The 20,021-nt window shown below is 41.0% G+C and overlaps 1 protein-coding gene across 2 annotated transcripts in view; it reads right to left on the bottom strand.

Annotated features, from left to right (window-relative positions):
• LOC126458554 (katanin p80 WD40 repeat-containing subunit B1) overlaps positions 1-19,752 on the bottom strand; it is a 147,068-nt gene extending 127,316 nt beyond the window's left edge. For both annotated transcript variants that reach the window (XM_050095675.1, XM_050095676.1), the window contains exons 1-5: positions 19,401-19,752; positions 19,154-19,284; positions 18,785-19,003; positions 12,311-12,436; positions 8,208-8,395 (exon numbers count right to left, since the gene is read on the bottom strand). In XM_050095675.1, coding sequence (XP_049951632.1) covers positions 8,208-8,395; positions 12,311-12,436; positions 18,785-19,003; positions 19,154-19,284; positions 19,401-19,464 — 728 coding nt within the window. In that variant the 5' untranslated portion in view covers positions 19,465-19,752. The remainder of the gene's footprint in view (positions 1-8,207; positions 8,396-12,310; positions 12,437-18,784; positions 19,004-19,153; positions 19,285-19,400) is intronic.
• Between the last annotated feature and the right edge of the window lie 269 nt (positions 19,753-20,021).

Raw genomic sequence — 20,021 nt, 5'->3', positions numbered from 1 at the left:
AGGGGGCCGATGGATTCTGACGTAGCAGAGAGCCAGCTGTACGTGATGGCATTGGCACAGGATGTAGCCGTTATTATTTCCACCTAGCCTCGGTAAAGGTCATGTGGTCCAGGGTCTTATATTCTATTATCCTCCTTTCTTTCTGGAATATCCTACAGTCCGGCGAGCAGGGGAATGGTGTTCTCCGCAGTTAACACAGATGGGAGGCGGGGCACATGGAATATTGGGATGCGAAGGACGTCCACAATCTTGACACGTAATGCTGGAAATACACATCACAGTGGTAAACCATCACCTTGACCTTTTTGGGTAAGACGTCACCCTTGAAGGCCAAAATGAAGGCACCGGTGGCCACCTGACTATCCCTCGGACCCCGATGAACGTGCCGGACGAAGTGAACACCTCGTCATTCTAGGTTGGCGCACAATTCATCGTCCGACTGCAGAAGACAATCCCTGTGGAATATAATACCCTGGAGCGTCTTTAAACTCTTATGGGGCGTGATGCTAACGGAAACATCCTCAACTTATCGCAAGCGAGCAACCTCCGTGACTGGGCAGAGGATGCTGTTTTGATGAGAACTGACCCAGAGTGCATTTTGGACAAGCCCTCCACCTCCCCGAACTTGTCCTCTAAATGCTCCACAAAAAACTGGGGCTTGGTCAACATAAAAGATTCAGTATCAAATCGCATACAGCCGAGGTACCGGGGGTTGAATAATCTCCACTGCCTTCTTTAGCAATACGTTCCTCCCATGGAGTGGCCACGGAGGGAAATGATCTCGGATGATATTTCTTCCCGTTGAGGTTAGACCTCGATCGCTTAGAGACTGCTGGTGGAGGCCCACCAGCGAGAAATGATGTACTACGCTTCATTGCGGGTCATCCGCCCTGATGCCACCCACTCCGACCAGGGGCTCTCCCCACGGGCACCACCCAGCCACAGCAAAGACCGCCTGGCAGGATGACCTTTGCCGGGACTCCTGATGCCCCAGAGAGATAGGCATCTATTCCTTGGTGTACGTGGGGAGGTAGCAGCTCAGGCATCAGCAGTGCCATCCCTGTGTAGTCAGGGGGCTACTACCAAGAGGGTACATGATGACCCCACAACAACGGACTGGCTACCGTGCTGGATGTCGGGTGTCGAATATCCATGTATACCATGAGGGCAAAGATGGAAGTGCACAATGGAGGGAATGTATGCTACCCGGAACACACTGCAGCTGATTTGGCCAGACGCTCAGTGTAAGTCCAACTCCATGACAATATCGGGTGTGCCAGATCTTAGGGCAAAACTGATTTAAGATGCACCACGTAAGGCGTCCTTCCCCAAATGGTACACACTATCGGAAAATTTGAAAAGGTAGTGGTCAAACCCCTTAGGGGACCATCACATTAAAGGCCGAAACAGTTGAGAGTCCTTTTAGTCGCCTCTTACGACAGGCAGGAATACTGCGGGCCTATTCTTACCCCCGGACCCGCAGGGGGGATGAACAGAGTATAGTAATGATAATCAAAGATAGAAGTCTAACATTTTGAATATGGAACTAGATTAAGAACAACAAAAATTACAAACTGCAGAAGTTTTTTTAATTGGCAGGGTACATGAAAGGGTTGAATGGAAGACAAGTATTCAAATTTACCGATAATTTCCTTATTGTTTAGATATGCCCCTCCCCCCCTTCCCCCCATCCAATCTGTTGTCCTGGGTTAACTTCCCATAAACACTTTGGAGACCAAGCCCAAGCAGAGTTAAGGCCACAACTTTGTGTTAAAAAGACTGCAGCTGACTATATGTTGGGCTGTGTTAAAAAGATTGCACGCGATTATAGGTTGGGCCACAATTTTCTCAAAATGCGCACCACCCAGCGCTTCAAAACTGGACTCACTTTGTATGAGAACAATGTATGGACATCTTGCTACCTGTCCCTTGACTGGTGCTGCCTTATGTTGTCAATTCCTAGAACTATTTTGAAAGAAACAACAGCAAATCTAACAGCTGCTGTTATGTATGGCTGAGCCAATATATTGAAATAACCCAATTTTGTACAAGTACTCATAAGGTTTCACAGTTTGCTGTAATTCTGCTACAAATATGTCACGTTTGTTATGTGAGCAAGAAATTTTGGCAGCTCATGAGGTAGAAATGCTCAATAATTCACCTCACACTGATAATTATACTTTCTGTCAACATAATTTTAAAATCTGTAATCTATCTAAGAAATAAAGTAAATATGAAAAATTAATCTTGAAGCTTAGCACGTTTTTGGTATGTATTACTCTTGAAGATACATCAATTACATATGTGTCAGTAATGCTTTAAATAATGGCTTAAATGGCCAGTTTCCTAGGCCCAATATATGTGGCCAGTCAGCAAACTGTTAATCCTCAAAGAGTTCAGCTTCCACCAAATCTCTCTTTTCAGGTTCTGAAATGTAGCATGTGTGTCACATGTTGATTATGTCTATGCCCCTGGTAATCATGTAACAACATTCTTCCAGCTGGAGCTGCCAGACGTAGCGGTCATGTGTGCGTGACATGTGCTTGTTTGTGTGTGTGTGTGTGTGTGTGTGTGTGTGTGTGTGTGTGTGTAAGTTACACACACTCTACGCCGACATTTATCAGTGCCCTTACACAAATTAAAAGATACAAATGTGAATAAAACGTGTAAACTCTCTGTCACACAGTGAGGAGGAAACACACAAAATAACAGTCATTCACTCGCTCCCACCTCACTTGCATTGACCCACACAGGCCTTTATACAATGGAGAAGGTTGAAAGGTGCTATTCCGGGGATCAAAACAGGAAAACCACAGAGGAGCTAAAAGAAAAGCACTGGGAAATGTGACTGCCTGACCACTTACAAAAAAAATGTGAGCCAGTCACTCTGTTACACATTAAGAACATCTTCCTAAAATTTTTGGAAACAAGGTGGGCACGTCACAAAATCTTAATACTCCAACCGTATTTGTGTCAGTGTCACTTAAAATAGAGGGCAGACCTGCCAGCAAATCTGCCGCTACCCTCTGACTCAAAAATAAAACACAGTCCAATAAAATGTGGCACACAGTCACCTGTACACCACAAGCACCGCATGTTGGAGAATCCTGTCGCCAGAGCAAGAACCCCTGCATCAGATGGCTGTGGCCTATGCGAAGACAAGTAAGCAGGACCTCACCCCTTATTTGTGGCCAAAAGGAAACACACAGGGCCATATAATGGGATTTAGTAGACACAGCTTATTACCAGTCACTTCCAGCCACTTGTGTACCCAACGACGCATGACTCTGTAGCTCAACAGCGAGATGAGTACATGCAGGGAGATGGCACACTGAACTAACTGAGGATTAAGATTCACCCCCTTGGCTGCTATATCTGCCCTTCCATTTCCCACAATACCCACGTGCCCTGGCACCCTGCAGGAGGACACCTCCTTCTACATTCCTTGTAGCCAGAGGAAGGCATCCAGGAAATCCTGAACTGCTTTATCAGCTCGATACAAGTTTTGCAGAGACTAAAGAGCACTCAGGGAGTTGGTATGGGCAAGGAATTTAGCAGGCATGGCACATCTCATCTGCCCCAGTGCCCTCAATACCATAGCTAGTTCAGCATCAAATACAGTGAACTCTGGAGGCAACTGAATCTTGAGTGCACAATTTGGGGAAAGTGACAGAGGAACCAATGGAGCTCCCCTGTTTAGGCCCAGCCATGAAGACTACATCAGGATTGCCACAAGTTTCCCCACATGAAATTCCCTGATATTTCCTCAATTTCCAAACAAGTTTTAACATTTTTTCCCTGACAAATTTTGAGATCCCAAGGGTAAGTAAAGACATAAGTTGACAAAAAAATGTAAGAACTTCCTTATTTCTCCCCTGTATGAGCAAAAAATCTTAAGCATTAACATCATTTCTGTAATGAACTGTTTTTAGATGGAGAAAGAAAGCCAAATGGTATATGTGTTTCATTAAGACCACTTGTTTTTTTTTCCTTTTCTTTTTTTTCAATAAAACGAAACACATTTGGTAACAAAAATAAGCATTTCCTTGGAGTCGCAAGACAGTTTTAAAATATCTTCACTGATTTCAGAAACAACCTCAGAAAAAAGCAGGCCTCTTGAAATAAATGTATAAGGCAGGGAAGAATTGTGTAAACCAACACTTTAGGTGACCACCAATAAAATGTTGGATCTACTATGTCCGCTACTGTCAGTTATTAGTCACTGTGTGATTTTTGTTTTGAGTAATATATGAGTACATTGTATACAAACTGCAAGCAACTGCCACAATTTTCTTCTTACTGTCCATAAACTGCAAGCAACTGCCACAATTTTCTTCTTACTGTCCATATGTTCTAATGTATGAATTATTTTTGGAGTGCCAAAATGTGCTAGAGTGTATCAAATGTCTGTAAAATGCTGCACTGTACAATGGACTTGCAGTGAGACACTCACAATTCCTGAAATCCATCGGCCATGGCCTCTGGCCTGCCGAGCAGCACCACAGTACTCGGTCCTTCGATAAACCACGAAAATCTGCTGCATTATGCTATAAACAAACAGACCCAGCCAGCAGGTGGATCAGTGAGACTAGATCCGATGGACAGGGCTTGCCCATTGGTGGAAAATGATGAGCTTCAGATCGGCAGGCCCAATTTGTTAGAGATAGCCGCAGAAATGGCCTGCGGTTCTGGCCCACCGTGGAAGTCCACTTGTGTGGCCACCTATTCATGTGCCATGTTGATGAAATGAGACTGTGGTGATCAATCCATGCAACAGATAACTTGTGCAAATATTCTGAGAATCAATACTAATGAGGATAGGTAGCAACTCACCATAAAGATGATCACTGAGCTGCAGAAAGGCTCATAGAAAAGACAATCACACTCTCACAAGTAAACTTTCTGTCATAGCCTTTGTCAGAAAATGAGAGCACACACACACATTCACTCAGACACAATTCATGCACACACGACCACCGTCTCCGGCAGCTGCATCAACAATCTCTGAGAATGAGATCCAAACAAACCACTCCTCACACTTCCCTACCTCTAGTTGGCAGCTGCTAGGTTAGTGGCAATAAGTGCTGGCAGCACTGACTGCAAGCTGAGGGGAATTGTAGGAAGAGGAGAAGCAGTAAGACTGAGGGAATAGGTAAACAGTGCACATACTCAGCTGTGACCTGCCAGTTACAATGCACGACATCTCAGTTAACAAACCATTTCATCTACCGAGTCAAAAATGAGATTTTTCCAGTTTTCCTTCTTCTTTCAAACTTCCCTGATCTCACTGAAACATTTGAAATTCCCTGATATTCCCTGATTTCCAGAACTTGTGGTAACGCTGTACGTAGTTGTGGCGCTCATTTAAAATGTCAAAAAGTATCATATGAAAAACAGAAGCAATCTCTCCTGTGCTGCAATAAATCTAAAATTACTGCGGGACTCTGCAATAAACATGGCAGCAGTTGGTTACAACCCCTGACTTGAGCCTGTACATGCTCACAACAAGGGACTCCAGCATACATTTCACACAGATCCCAAATGGCCTCGTTGCCCGTGGATGATTTGTAAAGTGACATTCTATAGCTGGATGCTGGGGAAGTGGAAGTAACAAGGAGCTGACAAACCTGATGAGCCACTAGAAACTCCTGCCAGATGATAAGTGACGGCTCACCAGCCTCAGAACAGAGACTGTATATGGGCTTGGTCCTGTCAGCGGCCATGGACAGCCTGATCTGTCAAGGTGGACTGTGTCAATGATTTTCAGGTACGAAGGCTCCACTGAACTGCACACTGTGCATCCATAGTCCAGCTGCGATCGAAAGACAGCCCTACAAAACTGGAACAGAGGTGTCCTCTCCGTTCCCCAAGACCTGTGACTAACACACTTCAAAATGTTTAGTGCCTTCTGGGCTTTGGCCATCAGGTCCTTCAGGTGTGGCAACAGCTTGGAGTCAAAATTGAGACCCAAAAACTACACAGTCTTTAAAAGGGAGAATGGCGTTCCATACACTCAAATCAGGTAAACTGAAAATACAATATGTACAATTGAAATGAACACACACACACACACACACACACACACACACACACACACTCTCTCTCTCTCTCTCTCTCTCTCTCTCTGTCTTCTCTGCAGAAAATGAAGAACCAGTCTTTGCAGCCCACTCCTCCCCCATCCTTGTCAATGTATGAAGTAGCTGATGATGTGCTGTTGCAATACTGGGGGAGAAACAGATAACTCCAAAATAATCCACAAATACGGAGCATTGTACTGGACTCCTTTATGTGGACATGATACTGCTGATGGATGTGGCAACGAGGGTAACACTTAAAACACTGCCCTGAGAAACACCATTCTCCTGCTCAAAAATATCCAACAGCATGTCACCAACTGAGTATCAAAAAAAGTGCTTTGATGAAAAGGACCAAATAATGATGGGGAGACAGCCACAGAAACCTCATTGATAGAGCTGCCTTAGAAGAAAGTGTCTCCAAGTAGTATTGCATGCCTTATTGCTATCAAAAAATATACTTGCACAATGCTGTTTATGCAGAAAAGCCTGCTGAACAGCAGACTCTAGCAAGATCAGGTTGTTGACAGTGGATCGAAGTCCGCCTCCATAATGTAGTCATAGCGTTACCGCCTAGCACGCAGTGGACCCGGGTTCAATTCCTGGCAGAGGGTTGGGTGTTGTATGTCCTCCATCATCATTGACTTGCAAGTCGCCGATGTGGCGTCACCTAAAAAGGACTTGCAATACGGTGGCCGAACTCATCTGAATGTGTCTCCCGGCCAACAATGCCATACGATCATTTCATTTCACTTAGTGGATCGAAATCCCCTGAATCCACAATGAGAGAGGCTAAGGAGTTGCCTCTGTCTAACATCCATACCAGATGATGGTTAACCATTCGCTCCAAGGTCTTTCCTATACAGCTCATTCAGACGATGCTATGGTAACTATTGGGTCATGTTCGCTCCTTGCTCGATTTAAGAAGAGGGACAAAATTACCTCCCTCCACGATTTGGATAAGTTGCCTGTCAGCCATACTGATTTAAAATATTGTAAGAAAATTTCCTTGGACACTGGTTTCAACCTTTGCAGCAAGCAGTATCACATTTGGTCATGACCGCCGGGTGCAGTATCACAAGCTGCAGCAGCAGTGCCAAATCCGGCTCCCGCATGCAGAATGGGCAGTTATATGACTCCGAATTGTGAGACCTCAAGTCCATCTCACCCCTTTCCATGGGGGGCATGGTAACGAAAGAATGCTGTATCCCAGCTGGCAATGGCAGTAGTCAGTGCAAAATGCTCTGCCACTGTCTGTGCAAAGTCTCCAAGTGTTGTTTGTAGACACCCCTGATTCAACAATGCTGCTATAAGTAACCGACTGCCTTTATCAGATATCCTCCTGATGGCTTCCCATATTGTAGAAGAACAAGTGGAACCGTTGACAGAGTCCAGGAACACTTGCCATGACCTTTTCCTGCTCTCCCTGACGCTGTGTTGAGTCTTTGCCAACACTAATCAAAAGGCACTATGGGACGGGTAGCCTCCTAGGACGTTGAGAAGACTGTGGGATGGAGAGGTCAGTGGCATGGTGAATTACTTGTGTAATGTGTCCACCCACTCCTGGATGCTGTCACAGCACACAAACATAGCCAGCTTGTCAAACAGTATTCAGCTGGTTCTGCTGATCATCCATCCTAGCTGTGTGTTTTCAGTGAGAGTTAAATTCAGTAGGTGAATACAGAGTGGGAAGTGGTCACTGGAATGAGGATCACCAGTGACTTCTGCATCTGAACAGAGTCCATAAGGGCTGGAGAGCAGAAAAAAGAGGTCAACAGCTGAGAGTGTTCCAGTAACAGCACAGAAATGAGTGGAAGTGCCTGTGTTGAGGATGCATAGCTCGCGAGACATCATGAGGCTCTCCAAAACCCAGCCCCGATGGCAAGTACAGGTCAAACCCCACAATATACGATGGGCATTGAAGTCTATCAGTTGAAGAAACAGTCGGGGGAGTTGTTCTGTAAGATTTGTTAGAGCCTCAGAGTCAACTGCATTGTGTGGAGGTAAATATAGTGAGCAGTGACCCCTCTGACACATATGCACCTCAACTCCAAATGATCATTCTAGAAAATGTGCACACATTTACTCAAAAAGCAAAGAATGGTAGATGAAAACACAGTGAATATCTCATACCTGATAGGAAAAATGTCTTTGTCAGATGTAGAAATAAGTTGAAACTTCTCTAGATCCCAAAAAGTAACAGTTCGATCTGCACTTCCTGCAGCTAACAAAAATTCATTGGGATGAAACTTGACTGCAGAAATAGATCCATTGTGCTCTGAGAACTGCTTTAGCAACCGTCCAGCTCGCAGGTCCCATAACTGTTAAAACAAATATCAGATATTAACAACAAAACCAAATTAAAAATTATAAAATGTAGCTCAGCATACATTCTTTACTATTCATACTATTCATTCATACTACAGATCAGACCTACATTAAATTTTGTAGTCATCCCCTAAATTGCCTTGCATAAAACTAGGCCCAGTTTTCATGCTGTAGTTTAAAAGCTACACATAAAAATGTAGCAAACTGGCTTTCCTTCATATTGTGAATCTTACTCTGTCCCATTTGTAAAACTGCTGAGATCTAGTCTGATTTTTGATCCAACACAACACTAACAACACAAACTGAAAACATAGTCAAACTTATATATAGACACAAATGTATCTGAGAGTAATGTTGTTGTTGTGGCATTCAGCCCCAATCCAGGTTTGATGCAGCTCTCCACAGTACACTAACCTGTGCAAGCCTAATCATCTCCACATAGCTACTGCAATCCCCAAATGTAAGCATCATTTCCCAACTTTTAAAAAAGGGTGTAATGTACCCAACAAGTAAAGCAATTATTGGTCCAATTAAAATGAAAAAATGACTAATAAAAAAAAACACTGTAACATAGAATCTGATTTCAAAATGCTACACATTACTGTGACAAGCTGCAAAGTCATTCACAATCCCTATAAAACATGATGTCCCACACAAACGTTCCCAATGAATCAACAGCGTAAAGGTAAAAGCATTCATCACTCACTACCGAATGTACAATCTGGCTAAAGTGAACTTACGGTATTGGCATCTCTTGCACTTAGTCACCAATTCATTTATGTTTGTCATACCCAACCAGATGGTAGTATACAGTAGCCAATAAGAAGGTCCTGACCTAATGATTTCTTTTGGCAGAATACACGAACTGATTACATTTGTTTTTGACATGGAGAGCCTTATAATAACTTTTACTGATCTGATTATCATGAATGTTAAGGATGTTTACTGGCTTTCATATTTATTTTTGAATGGCAAAAATGCCTACTAGCACTGCTGGTGATGATATAGCAAAACATATTATGAGATCAAATAAATTATTCAGTATGTTAAGGAGATGAAAATTATCATTAATGGCACAACACTTTCCCACTCATTCAGAAGCCTAACACTGGAAAATGTGGGCAGAACAAAAATTATGAAGATTATGGGGGCAATATTTCACACTTTTAGCTATTTAATAGACTTAATACACTGCAACCTAATCAATATGTTGCTCACATAGAAGACTAACTTTTTTGCTTCACAAATAGTAAAAATGACATTGCAACCACAAGAAGGATAGTACCCTGGTTCAAACAGAAAGTTGAATAAAAATTATTTTAAAATGTGGATATGTATGTAATAATTATTTTGTTTCAAGAATACCATATTTTACAGACTACAAGACACAAATTTTTCTTTAAAAAATTGCCTCCAAAATTCTGGTGCATCTTATACTCGAAATTAACATAAAAAGGCCCAGTGTTTGATTAAAAATTCCCACCAGTCTTAAAAATGACCATATATTTGATGCCATGGAAAACATATCTCGATCTGGCAACAATGGATTCAACTGGCACCAACAGTGCACCGATGTGACAAAGATGAGTTGCAGGGATTCACAAGCTTGCTAACAGTGTCTCCCTCCCATCGCACCATCATAAACCCAGAACACTGCCTAGTCCATGATGCATCATTGCAGTCTACAGCAGTAGCCGATACAGGAAAACCTCAAGGAGGGGGTGCTAAGGATATCTTGAGCTACTTTTACTTTTACAGTAATAACAAATAATCAAGTCACATGCAACATTTAAGAAAGTTTTATTTAAATTGATTATACACATATACAATGCCATTTTATGATTTAAAAACATTACAATTGTGGTTCTCTACCTTAAATCATCAATTCTATGTGCCTATTACTCAGGGCAAACTGGTTAATTACTTTGTCAATAGGACAATCAATAGAGCTAAGCCATTAAGTCGATCCTCCAGGAGGATTCCTCCTCCACTGTCGACCTTAGCCATGTCTTTGTATGCCACAATGTTGAAAACCTTCTTTCTACTTTAGCGATAGACACAGGTAGACAAGCAAATATTTTGTACAGCTTGTGCAAAGTGGGATAGTCAGATCTAGTGTGCACGCGCTACACAGGAATATACAACTACTCGCGAAAGAAACGAACGAATAGCATGCGCACTGACCGGCTTCCTGCGCCCCCCCCCCCCAATATGTATCCCCGCCATTGGTCAACAGTGCCAGAGAAATTGAATTTAAAAAGATTATTTATTGGTAATACTGCAATACTTTTAGTTACTAGCTAGTTTCATAATGGAAAAAATAAAAGGTATTCAAGTGATGCGCACTATAAATTGAAAGTAATAGCAAATGCAGAACAACACTGAAACAGAACAGTTGAGTGGCATTTTGCCCTCCACCAACGGGAAAAATTATTCACGACTGGCAGGCTAGTAAAGACGAACTGAAAAAAATAAGGAAGACTAAATGTGCAAATAGAAGACTGAATGCAAAATGGCCAAAACTAGAAAGTGATGTACTCTAAATTGATTCAAGGACACCGTCAAAATGGCATTGGAATTAGTAAAAAAAATTATTCAAATATATGCTCGTAAGCTAGCGGTACAGTGTAACTTAACAGACTTTATGGGTGGAGTTGGTTGGCGCTACAGGTTTATGATGTGTCATGGACTTCGAGGACCAAAATCAAAATAGGTCAGAAAATGCCACAAGAGTACAAACAGAAAATATCTTTCCATTGCGTTAATATTCAACATTAGAGTAACATGGAGAGCTGCATCAAACCAGTCTCTGGACTGAAGACAACAACAACAACAACAATATTCAACACTGAAAGACAAGCAGAATCAAATTAAGCCAAATAGCAAATATGGATGTAACTCCTCCGTCATTCGATGTGCCGAGTAACAGAAATGTTGCCATGAAAGGTGCTAAAATTGTAGCTATAAAAACAAGTGGACATGAAAAAATGCACTATGCTGTTGTCCTGATGGTATTAAACTTCATCCAGTGATCACTTCCAAGTGCAAAACAATGCCAAAACCTTCTGAACCACCACCAGGTGTGCTGTTCACATACATGACAAGGGTTGGATAGATGAGGCTGGTAAGAAATTATGGATTGACATAGTGTGGAAGAGAAGGAAAGGTGCTTTATTGAAGAAGACTTCTCTTATTGTGCTAAATAAGTTTAGTCATCACTTGAAAAATTCTGTGAAAGAGAAACTGAGACAGGGAAAGGCAGAGCTTGCTGTTATTCTGGGAGGACTTGCTCTACAACTACAGCCCCTTGATGTCTCAATAAATAAACCATTTAAAGTGTATATGAGAGAGAATGGAACAAATGGAAGATGGATGAAGCCCAGAATGAATTTATGCCGAAGGGAGCTTTAAAATGACCTACAATGAAACAAGTGTGTCAGTGGATAAAACAGTCATAGTCTGCAAGTGAGAGAAGACATTTCTGTTAAATCTTTCAACAAGTGCGCCATAAGTAACTCTTTCTATGGCAGTGAAGACCATCTTATATATGAACAGGACAATGATGACGACGAAGAGGAAGAAGAAGGTTTAGATGATGATTTTCAGTGATAACTTATTTGGCTCTTATGAATTTCCTAGTCACAATTGTCTCTTTCGCAGTATTGTTTCTTGACTAGCTAGTGCTTCTGCACTCCTTCGAATCACTTACCATCAAATGTCTAGCATACACAAATTCACAGTTTTATCAACAAATCACCTGAATGGTTGGGAGAGTGGACACATTCCCATATTTTAAAATCATTTTTATTCAGTTCTAGCCATTAGAGCTGGTGCAGTTCCCAAATACTTTTTAGGAAACAAAGATGCACATAGTTTCCAACATAATGCAGCCTACAGTACATAAATACCTTCACATGGCCCTCATCCCCTCCAGAAGCAATCCACTGTCCATCTGGACTAAATTTGAGACTATTAACCATCCTATCATGTCCTCTGTATGTGAAAATACACCCTTTTCTTCTTATGTCCCAAAGCTGAAACAGAGATTAAGACACATATAGAAACACACTAGCACCCTGTTTTTTTTTGGGAGGGGGGGGGGGGGGGGGGGAGGGAGTGGGGTGACGGGGTGGGTGACTGGGAGGTGGGAGGGTCCCATATTGACAGAGCTGGATGCTGTCTGAAATTTATATACAGTGGCTTGTGGTACATAAACTTAGGATGCAGAGGAACACAAAAACTATTTTAACTTAAAACTAGAACATTATGTAGTGGATGAACAGAAGTGTAATGAAGTCATAAATGGAACTGACAAAGTGTAATAGCAGCATAACTCCAGCAACAGCAAGATTAAACATTTAAGTGATAAGTAGGCCTACTATATTTCAGAATGGAAGTTGTTTACACTTAAACCCCCCCCCCCCCCCCCCCCACACACACACACACACAACAGGAGCAACTACAAGTACAGGTGGTCGACAGAATAAAGGGTAACAAAAGTAATTATGAACTATTTCAGTTTTCATCTTCCATTACTGGCTTAATTCTAGTACTTGCTCCTACTCCATCAACCTCAGAGACCAAAATTTTTGTCACTGCTTTTCTCTAGTATTTTTACATAGCATCTGAAGGAAAGTATTACACACTGACATGTGTGTCATCTATGCAATAGTTCTTACAAGCAATGTTTCTGAATGAAGTTACAACCTTGAGCATAAAACAAAACATTGATTTTATGTGGAACGTTAGAATACTTGAAGAAAATCAACAGTGCCTTACTCATAAGGAACAGGGAAATGATCACTATAGATAGAACTTTTATGTGCGTTAAAGATATGATAGCTGCTCTAATCCACAATACTTTCCTGTCTTTCTTTTATGCTTTATATATGGATAACTAAACCTATGCATATACTGTACGTAACACTGCAAAATGTTTTATATACAGAAACAAAATGCAAAGAAAAGAAAGTAACATTATAGTCATTGCAACAAACAAAAAGAAAAACACTCAGATTAAACTAAGAACAAAGCAGGAAGAACTTGATAAATACGTTCTGAATACATGACAGAAGTGAAAACAAAGTAGAAAGGTACAAGGAAGTGGCCATGTGACACCACAACAATAAAGAAAAAGAAAACAGAATGCTAAAATAAAACTGAAACAACATCAAAGAGACAACCTATCAAACACAAAATCTGAAAACATTAATTGTTCTCAGCTACACACCATGTGTGAAAATGTAAATCAACCTAGACAGATATTATCGATTTCTTAAATGAAGCTTTAAATGCATTAGATAAAAAAGAACACATAGCAGCAACTTTCCTAGATCTTTCAAAACCATTTGACATCATTAATGATGGCCTATTGCTTAGAAAGCTAGAAAGTGTTGGTGTCAGAGGCTTATGAGTGGGTAAAGTCATATCTACAAAACAGACACCAAATAGTTGAAGTCTTGTACAAAGAAGGAACAAATTTTTATCAATCAGAAAAACAGTGTCTTAAATACGGTGTGCCGTAGGGTTCTGTACTGGGACCAATCTTGTTCTTGCTGTTTGTAAATGACTTGGAACCATCCAGCTCTAACTAAGTACATTAAATATGCCAATCAAAGGGAAGACCCCTGAAGAGCTCCAAAATGAAATAAAAAAGAGCACTTCAAATGTATCAGAATGGTTCACAATGAACAATTTAATAATAAATACACATAAAACGAACACTATGTGTCTACACACAGTGCAGAATAAACAGCCTTTAACTGCAACCATAGAACTGTTAGGCAAAAGACATGAAATTGTAAATAGCACCAAATTTCTGGGAGTTTGGATCCAAGATGACCTAACATGGCAGATACACACACAACACCTATGTAGTAAATTAAATACCATTTGTTATAGTATAAAAATTCTTGCTGGATGCACATCAATACAAGCCATAAAAAAATGTGTACTATGCCCAAGCAGAATCACTACTAAGATGTGGTTTAATTTGCTGGGGAAATTCACCACCCAGCAAAAGCTGTTTTACTGCACAAAAAAGAATTATAAGAGCCATTGAAGGCACAGCATCTTGATCTTCATGCAAACCCTCATTTAAAAAGCTTCATATTCTTCCATTACCATGCCTATATATCCTAGAAACAATACTGTTGATAAGGAAAACCGTAGATGAAAATAGCAAGATTGCCCCAAAAAAAAACAAAATATCCATTTATATAACACAAGGAATAATAAAGATTTACATATGCAGTTTTCACATACAACACTAAACCTAAAAGGACCCTTGCAAGCAGGAAAGAAACTGTATAACAAACTACCTAAAAAAATTAAGGCAATAACTGGCATGCATAAATTCAAAACTGCAGTGAGAGACTACTTGCTTCAGAATTGCTACTATAGTGTTGATGAACTTTTATCTACAATGTAAATATGTGAAAAATTTAAACTGTTTACACAATTAAGGCTGGAAATAAGAAATGTGTACATGCAGATTTACCTGTGTATTATACGTCGTCTATTACATATATGTGCGTATCTGATAATCAAGGCCAAAAGTAAGAAATGTGTATGTATAAAATTTAGTTGTGTATTTGTGAAATGTTATTCCCATACGTTAGACATATATTGTTATATACAGTAAACGATACAACAGTTTTCTGTTAAACTTTATTCCAATTATTTGACTTGTCCTATATCATTATGTACCCCTGTACAATGTATGATTCACAAGAGCAATAAATATACAATACAATACATTAACAGATGGAGACTAAATAAAACATGTTGTCATGGAATCTATGAATAAGAGTGAAGTTGAAGGAAATAACATTTATTGTAGATAGCAAGAATTAACACACTGATTAACATTTTGTCTGCGTATACCATGAGCAGAATAAAGCAGAAGCCATGAGCAACCTGCTTTCACTGGTTGCAGCTGATGTGTACACAGAACATTTTGAGGAGTAAAGCCAAGAAATAGTCCAATAAAAACCAATCTGTTTCTTTTGTTTAGTTGCTGACACATTAATTATTTGTCACATGAAATAATCAAGCTGGAAGAATTCCTTGCACATCCCAGCTCCTCTCGTGATCAACTTCACCATGGAAGTTGAAATGGATAGGAGGCTTACCTTCCTGGATGTCTCAGGAGGATCTATGAATGTGCTGCTCATTGCATAGCCCAAGATGTTAACCTTGGATGGACCATTGGAAACACTGCAAGACTCAAACTACGGATGGCATAAATATGGGCCCACCACACAATGCAAGTGAGAAGTGGAATGCACACTCATGCTCATAAATTAAGGATAATGCTGATACATGGTGAAACAACGCTCTGGTGGCTGGTTTGCGGATTTAAATCATTCTGGGGTATGACCAAGCGGTGCATTTGACCTGCGGTTGTCGCACGGTGGCACTGGCAGCAGTCCACATATGCAGAGGTGTATTTGTGCATGTCAGAGTACAGCACAGCGAGTAAGTGTGCAGACATTTTCAGACATGCTAATGGTGACTGTGTGTTGAAAATGGCTCAAAGAACACACACTGATGGCATTATGAGGGGTAGAATACAAGGGCGGCTGACGGCTGGTGAAACAGAGCAGGTCGTAGCATGGGCCCTCCATGTGCCACAAAGTGTGATCTCAAGATTATGGCAACGATTCCAGCAGACAGGAAACGTGTCCAGGCGCTACAGTACGAGATGCCCACAATGAACAACACCACAAGAAGACCGATATCTCCCCATCAGTGCCCACAAATGGCCACGGAGTACTACAGGTAGCCTTGCTTGGGGACCTTACATGGTTTATTCGCCCGGAGACCTGCAAGGTGCATTCCACTGACCCCTGGTCACAGGAGAGCCCGTAAAGCCTGGTGTCACGAACACAGAACACTGTAATTGGAACAGTGGTCCCAAGTTATGGACACGGACAAGTCCAGGTATAGTCTGAACAGTGATTCTCACCGGGTTTTCATCTGGTGTGAACCAGGAACCAGATACCAACCCCTTAATGTCCTTCAAAGGGACCTGTTTGGAGGTCGTGGTTTGATGGTGTAGGGTGGGATTATGATTGGTGCACATACACCCCTGAATGTCTTTGACAGAGGAACTGTAACAGGTCAGGTGTATCGGGACGTCTTTTGCACCAGTGTGTCCACCTCTACAGGGGTGCAGTGGGTCCCACCTTCCTCCTGATGGATGATAACCCATGGCCCCACCGAGCTGCCATTGTGGAGGAGTACCATGAAACAGAAGATATCAGGTGAATGGAGTGGCCTGCCTGTTCTCCAGATCTAAACACCATCGAGCACGTCTGGGATGCTCTTGGTCGATGTATCGCTGCATGTCATCACACCCCTAGGACACTTCAGCAGCTCCGACAGGCACTGGTGCAAGAATGAGAGGCTATACCCCAGCAGCTGCTCAACCACCTGATCCAGAGTATGCCAACCTGTTGCGCAGCCTGTGTACATGTGCATGGTGATCATATCCCATATTGATGTTGGCGTACATGCACAGGAAACAGTGGAGTTTTGTAGCACAAGTGTTTCGGGACAGTTTTCTCAACTTATCACCAATACCGTGAACTTAAAGATCTGTGTCTTGTGTGTTCCCTTTGTGCCTATGCTATTAGTGCCAGTTTTGTGTAGTGCCATGTTGTGTGGCACCACATTCTACAATTATCCTTAATTTATGAGCATGAGTGTATATAAAAGCCTTGTGCTCAACCACTAGCAGTTAGTTCATCAGTGTACCAGATAACAGCAACATGATCACTTGCCAAACCATTGTGCTTATTGGACACCAAAACCCAGTGGTACAATCATTTCCTCATCAGTTTAACTTCTCCAAAGCAAGTATCTTGAAATGGACACACATGACAGAACAAACTCTCACACATCGAGATTATAACTGAAAAGTTTTCAGTCTCAGGAAATGAGTGACCAGGAGAGAAAAGTAAAGTAAGCCATTACAGTACATAATAAATATGCACCAAATATGTGACAAAAAAAAATTGCTGAGTGTTGCCATTTGTTGAAAGACATTCTTCTTATTAGCACAGCACTTCTCAGTTCATCTTTGCCATGGTAAATCTAGAGCTTCATCTAGAAATTGCCAAAATCAATTATACTAAAGTTACTACCTACCATTTTTATGCTACATTTTTCTTCTATATTGGCATATACATAGTTTTATATTTCCATACATCCATCACTTTAAAAAATATATCAAAACTTGTCACTACTGTAGACATGATACAGCTCTCTCTTCTAATTCAATCAGTTCTCCAAATTCTAATAATTTTGCTATCCCCGTTTTTAGCCTGGCCATAGTGATAGGCTATTTTGCTAGTCCTACTATGGTAAGGCCAAAAGTGAGTGTATTCCATGAATTTTATGAAAACATACCTTCTTAGAGATTGGATAATAAACAAAAAATTCAATGTAGACTATTGTCTAACATCCGTCATGTTTGCAGTTGATATGGTGTACTAATTTAGACCAGTGGCCGACTTTGGTTGGCAACCATAGGCACGCACAATGTAAAATAAAAGGTAAACTGCACATGCAAATTACATGACAGCAAAATCTGATGTAGCATATTGCAGAACCTAAAAATAACCTGTATATATGTAGGAAAATATTTAAAAAAGCCACTGATGATGCCATAACTGTCGTTAAACATGTTTGTGTTACAAAACAAACAATAACTTCCAGAATGAGATTTTCACTCTGCAGCGGAGTGTGCGCTGATATGAAACTTCCTGGCAGATTAAAACTGTGTGCCCGACCGAGACTCGAACTCGGGACCTTTGCCCGCGAAAGGCAAAAGTCCTGAGTTCAAGTCTCGGTCGGGCACACAGTTTTAATCTGCCAGGAAGTTTCAAACAACTTGTGTACTTGCAAAACTTTGACAATCTCACTATGAAATTTTCTGTGATTGTGACAGAGGAATTTCAATGACAAGTACGGAAATGACCATATAACGTAGATACTTCAAACATGTATGTGACGCTTTTCCAAAGCATGTCAAAAACAACATTTTCGGATTCCTTTTCACTATTACAATAATCACCACTCATATTAGCTCCAGCATCAATGACTGGCAGTAACATATATTTGAAAACTTCACAAGAATGCACATCACTCATCAAGGAGGAAAATGACTATGGTAATCAAATGAAACAAACACTGCATGTATATACCAGTTGCCTGCCAGGTAAACATAACAGCACATGCAGCATACAGCACATTTGTAACACCAGCTCTGCATACCTTCCTACACACATTAAATACAAAATGTACTGCTTGTAAAATTTACCACATGAAAAGTGTAGACTTATGTGATACAAAAGACATGACTGCAATGTACTTACTTTGATTGATGTATCAAATGAACCTGATGCTAGGAAATCTCCATAAGGATGGAAGTCTATGCACCGAATATTACTCTTATGTCCTGTGAGGCTACGAACAATTTTAGCAGCTTCCAAATCCCAGATTTTGAGAGTACCCGACTGAGATCCTGCACATACCAGTTCATCAGTGTGTCCAAACTGTACACATTCCACTGGAGTTGTATGACCGCTTAAGCTCTGCAAGTTCAATGAAAAAATACTGTGTAAACCATAATTTCTTCACTGTCACCGGGAGAACACATGATTATAGCAAAGGATGTGACACAGCGTTTCAAACCCAAAATCTCATTAATGAATGGTTTAAATGTGACGTAATATTTCACTCACCATAAAACAATTGTGTTTGCCAACGGCCCAAAGGTTTACTTTCTTGTCATCTCCACCTGTTACTAGTACCCTCCCGGATTTGTGACCAAGTGCAAGTGTATTCACATTAGCACTATGCGCTGTAAACTCTTCTACACGAGGGGGAGGAAGGCAATACATGAAACGAATATTAGTCAGGTTTACATGTAAATAACAATAAACACTGGGCGACGCTAAATTTCCTTTACAAAGTAATCTGTATACTAACGTAGTTTCCAGCAGCGCTTCGTCGCCGAGGCCATAGTATGGTCTTGGTTATTGGTCACTCGCATGTATAAGCTTAAATTTAACTAAAGGCGGGTGCATATAGCCCAACATGTTAATCATTTTCAAACACGCTGTAAAGAGTATAAAAGAAAAGAATACACACACTACTACACATGCACTTTCTATACTGCAACATTTATTTCGTTGTACGCTTCACGCTGTTAACCAAGCAATACAGACACAAACTCTTCTTTCTACTAACAACATCTTGTTTTTCACCTTGACATATAATACCATCTGATGGGTTCGGTTGTATTATCAAACCCACCACGCGTACCAACTACATGATTCTTCAGCAAAAGTAGTGTCTACGAGATTTTGAATATGTCCAGGTTGGTACCACGTAAAATTATCCGCTTACAGCATCAGAGGAAAGATCTAACCAAATACGTACAGAGCCAGAGATTGTATTACATGTAGTCATTTGCAAAGTTACCCTAGTGCAGCATTCAATTAAGTTCAAGAATCTTGCAGTAACAGAGACTGATTCTTCCGCAGTAAATTTATTGAGCCGAAACGTTATTCATTTTGGCCAGTCCCTGCAAATATTTCAGGTATAGGA

The sequence above is a fragment of the Schistocerca serialis genome, chromosome 2 (genome assembly GCF_023864345.2).
Source record: "Schistocerca serialis cubense isolate TAMUIC-IGC-003099 chromosome 2, iqSchSeri2.2, whole genome shotgun sequence".
Classification (NCBI taxonomy): Eukaryota; Metazoa; Arthropoda; class Insecta; order Orthoptera; family Acrididae; genus Schistocerca; species Schistocerca serialis.
The sequence above is the reverse complement of the archived record's forward strand: the minus strand, read 5'-3'. Positions and strand labels throughout refer to the sequence as shown.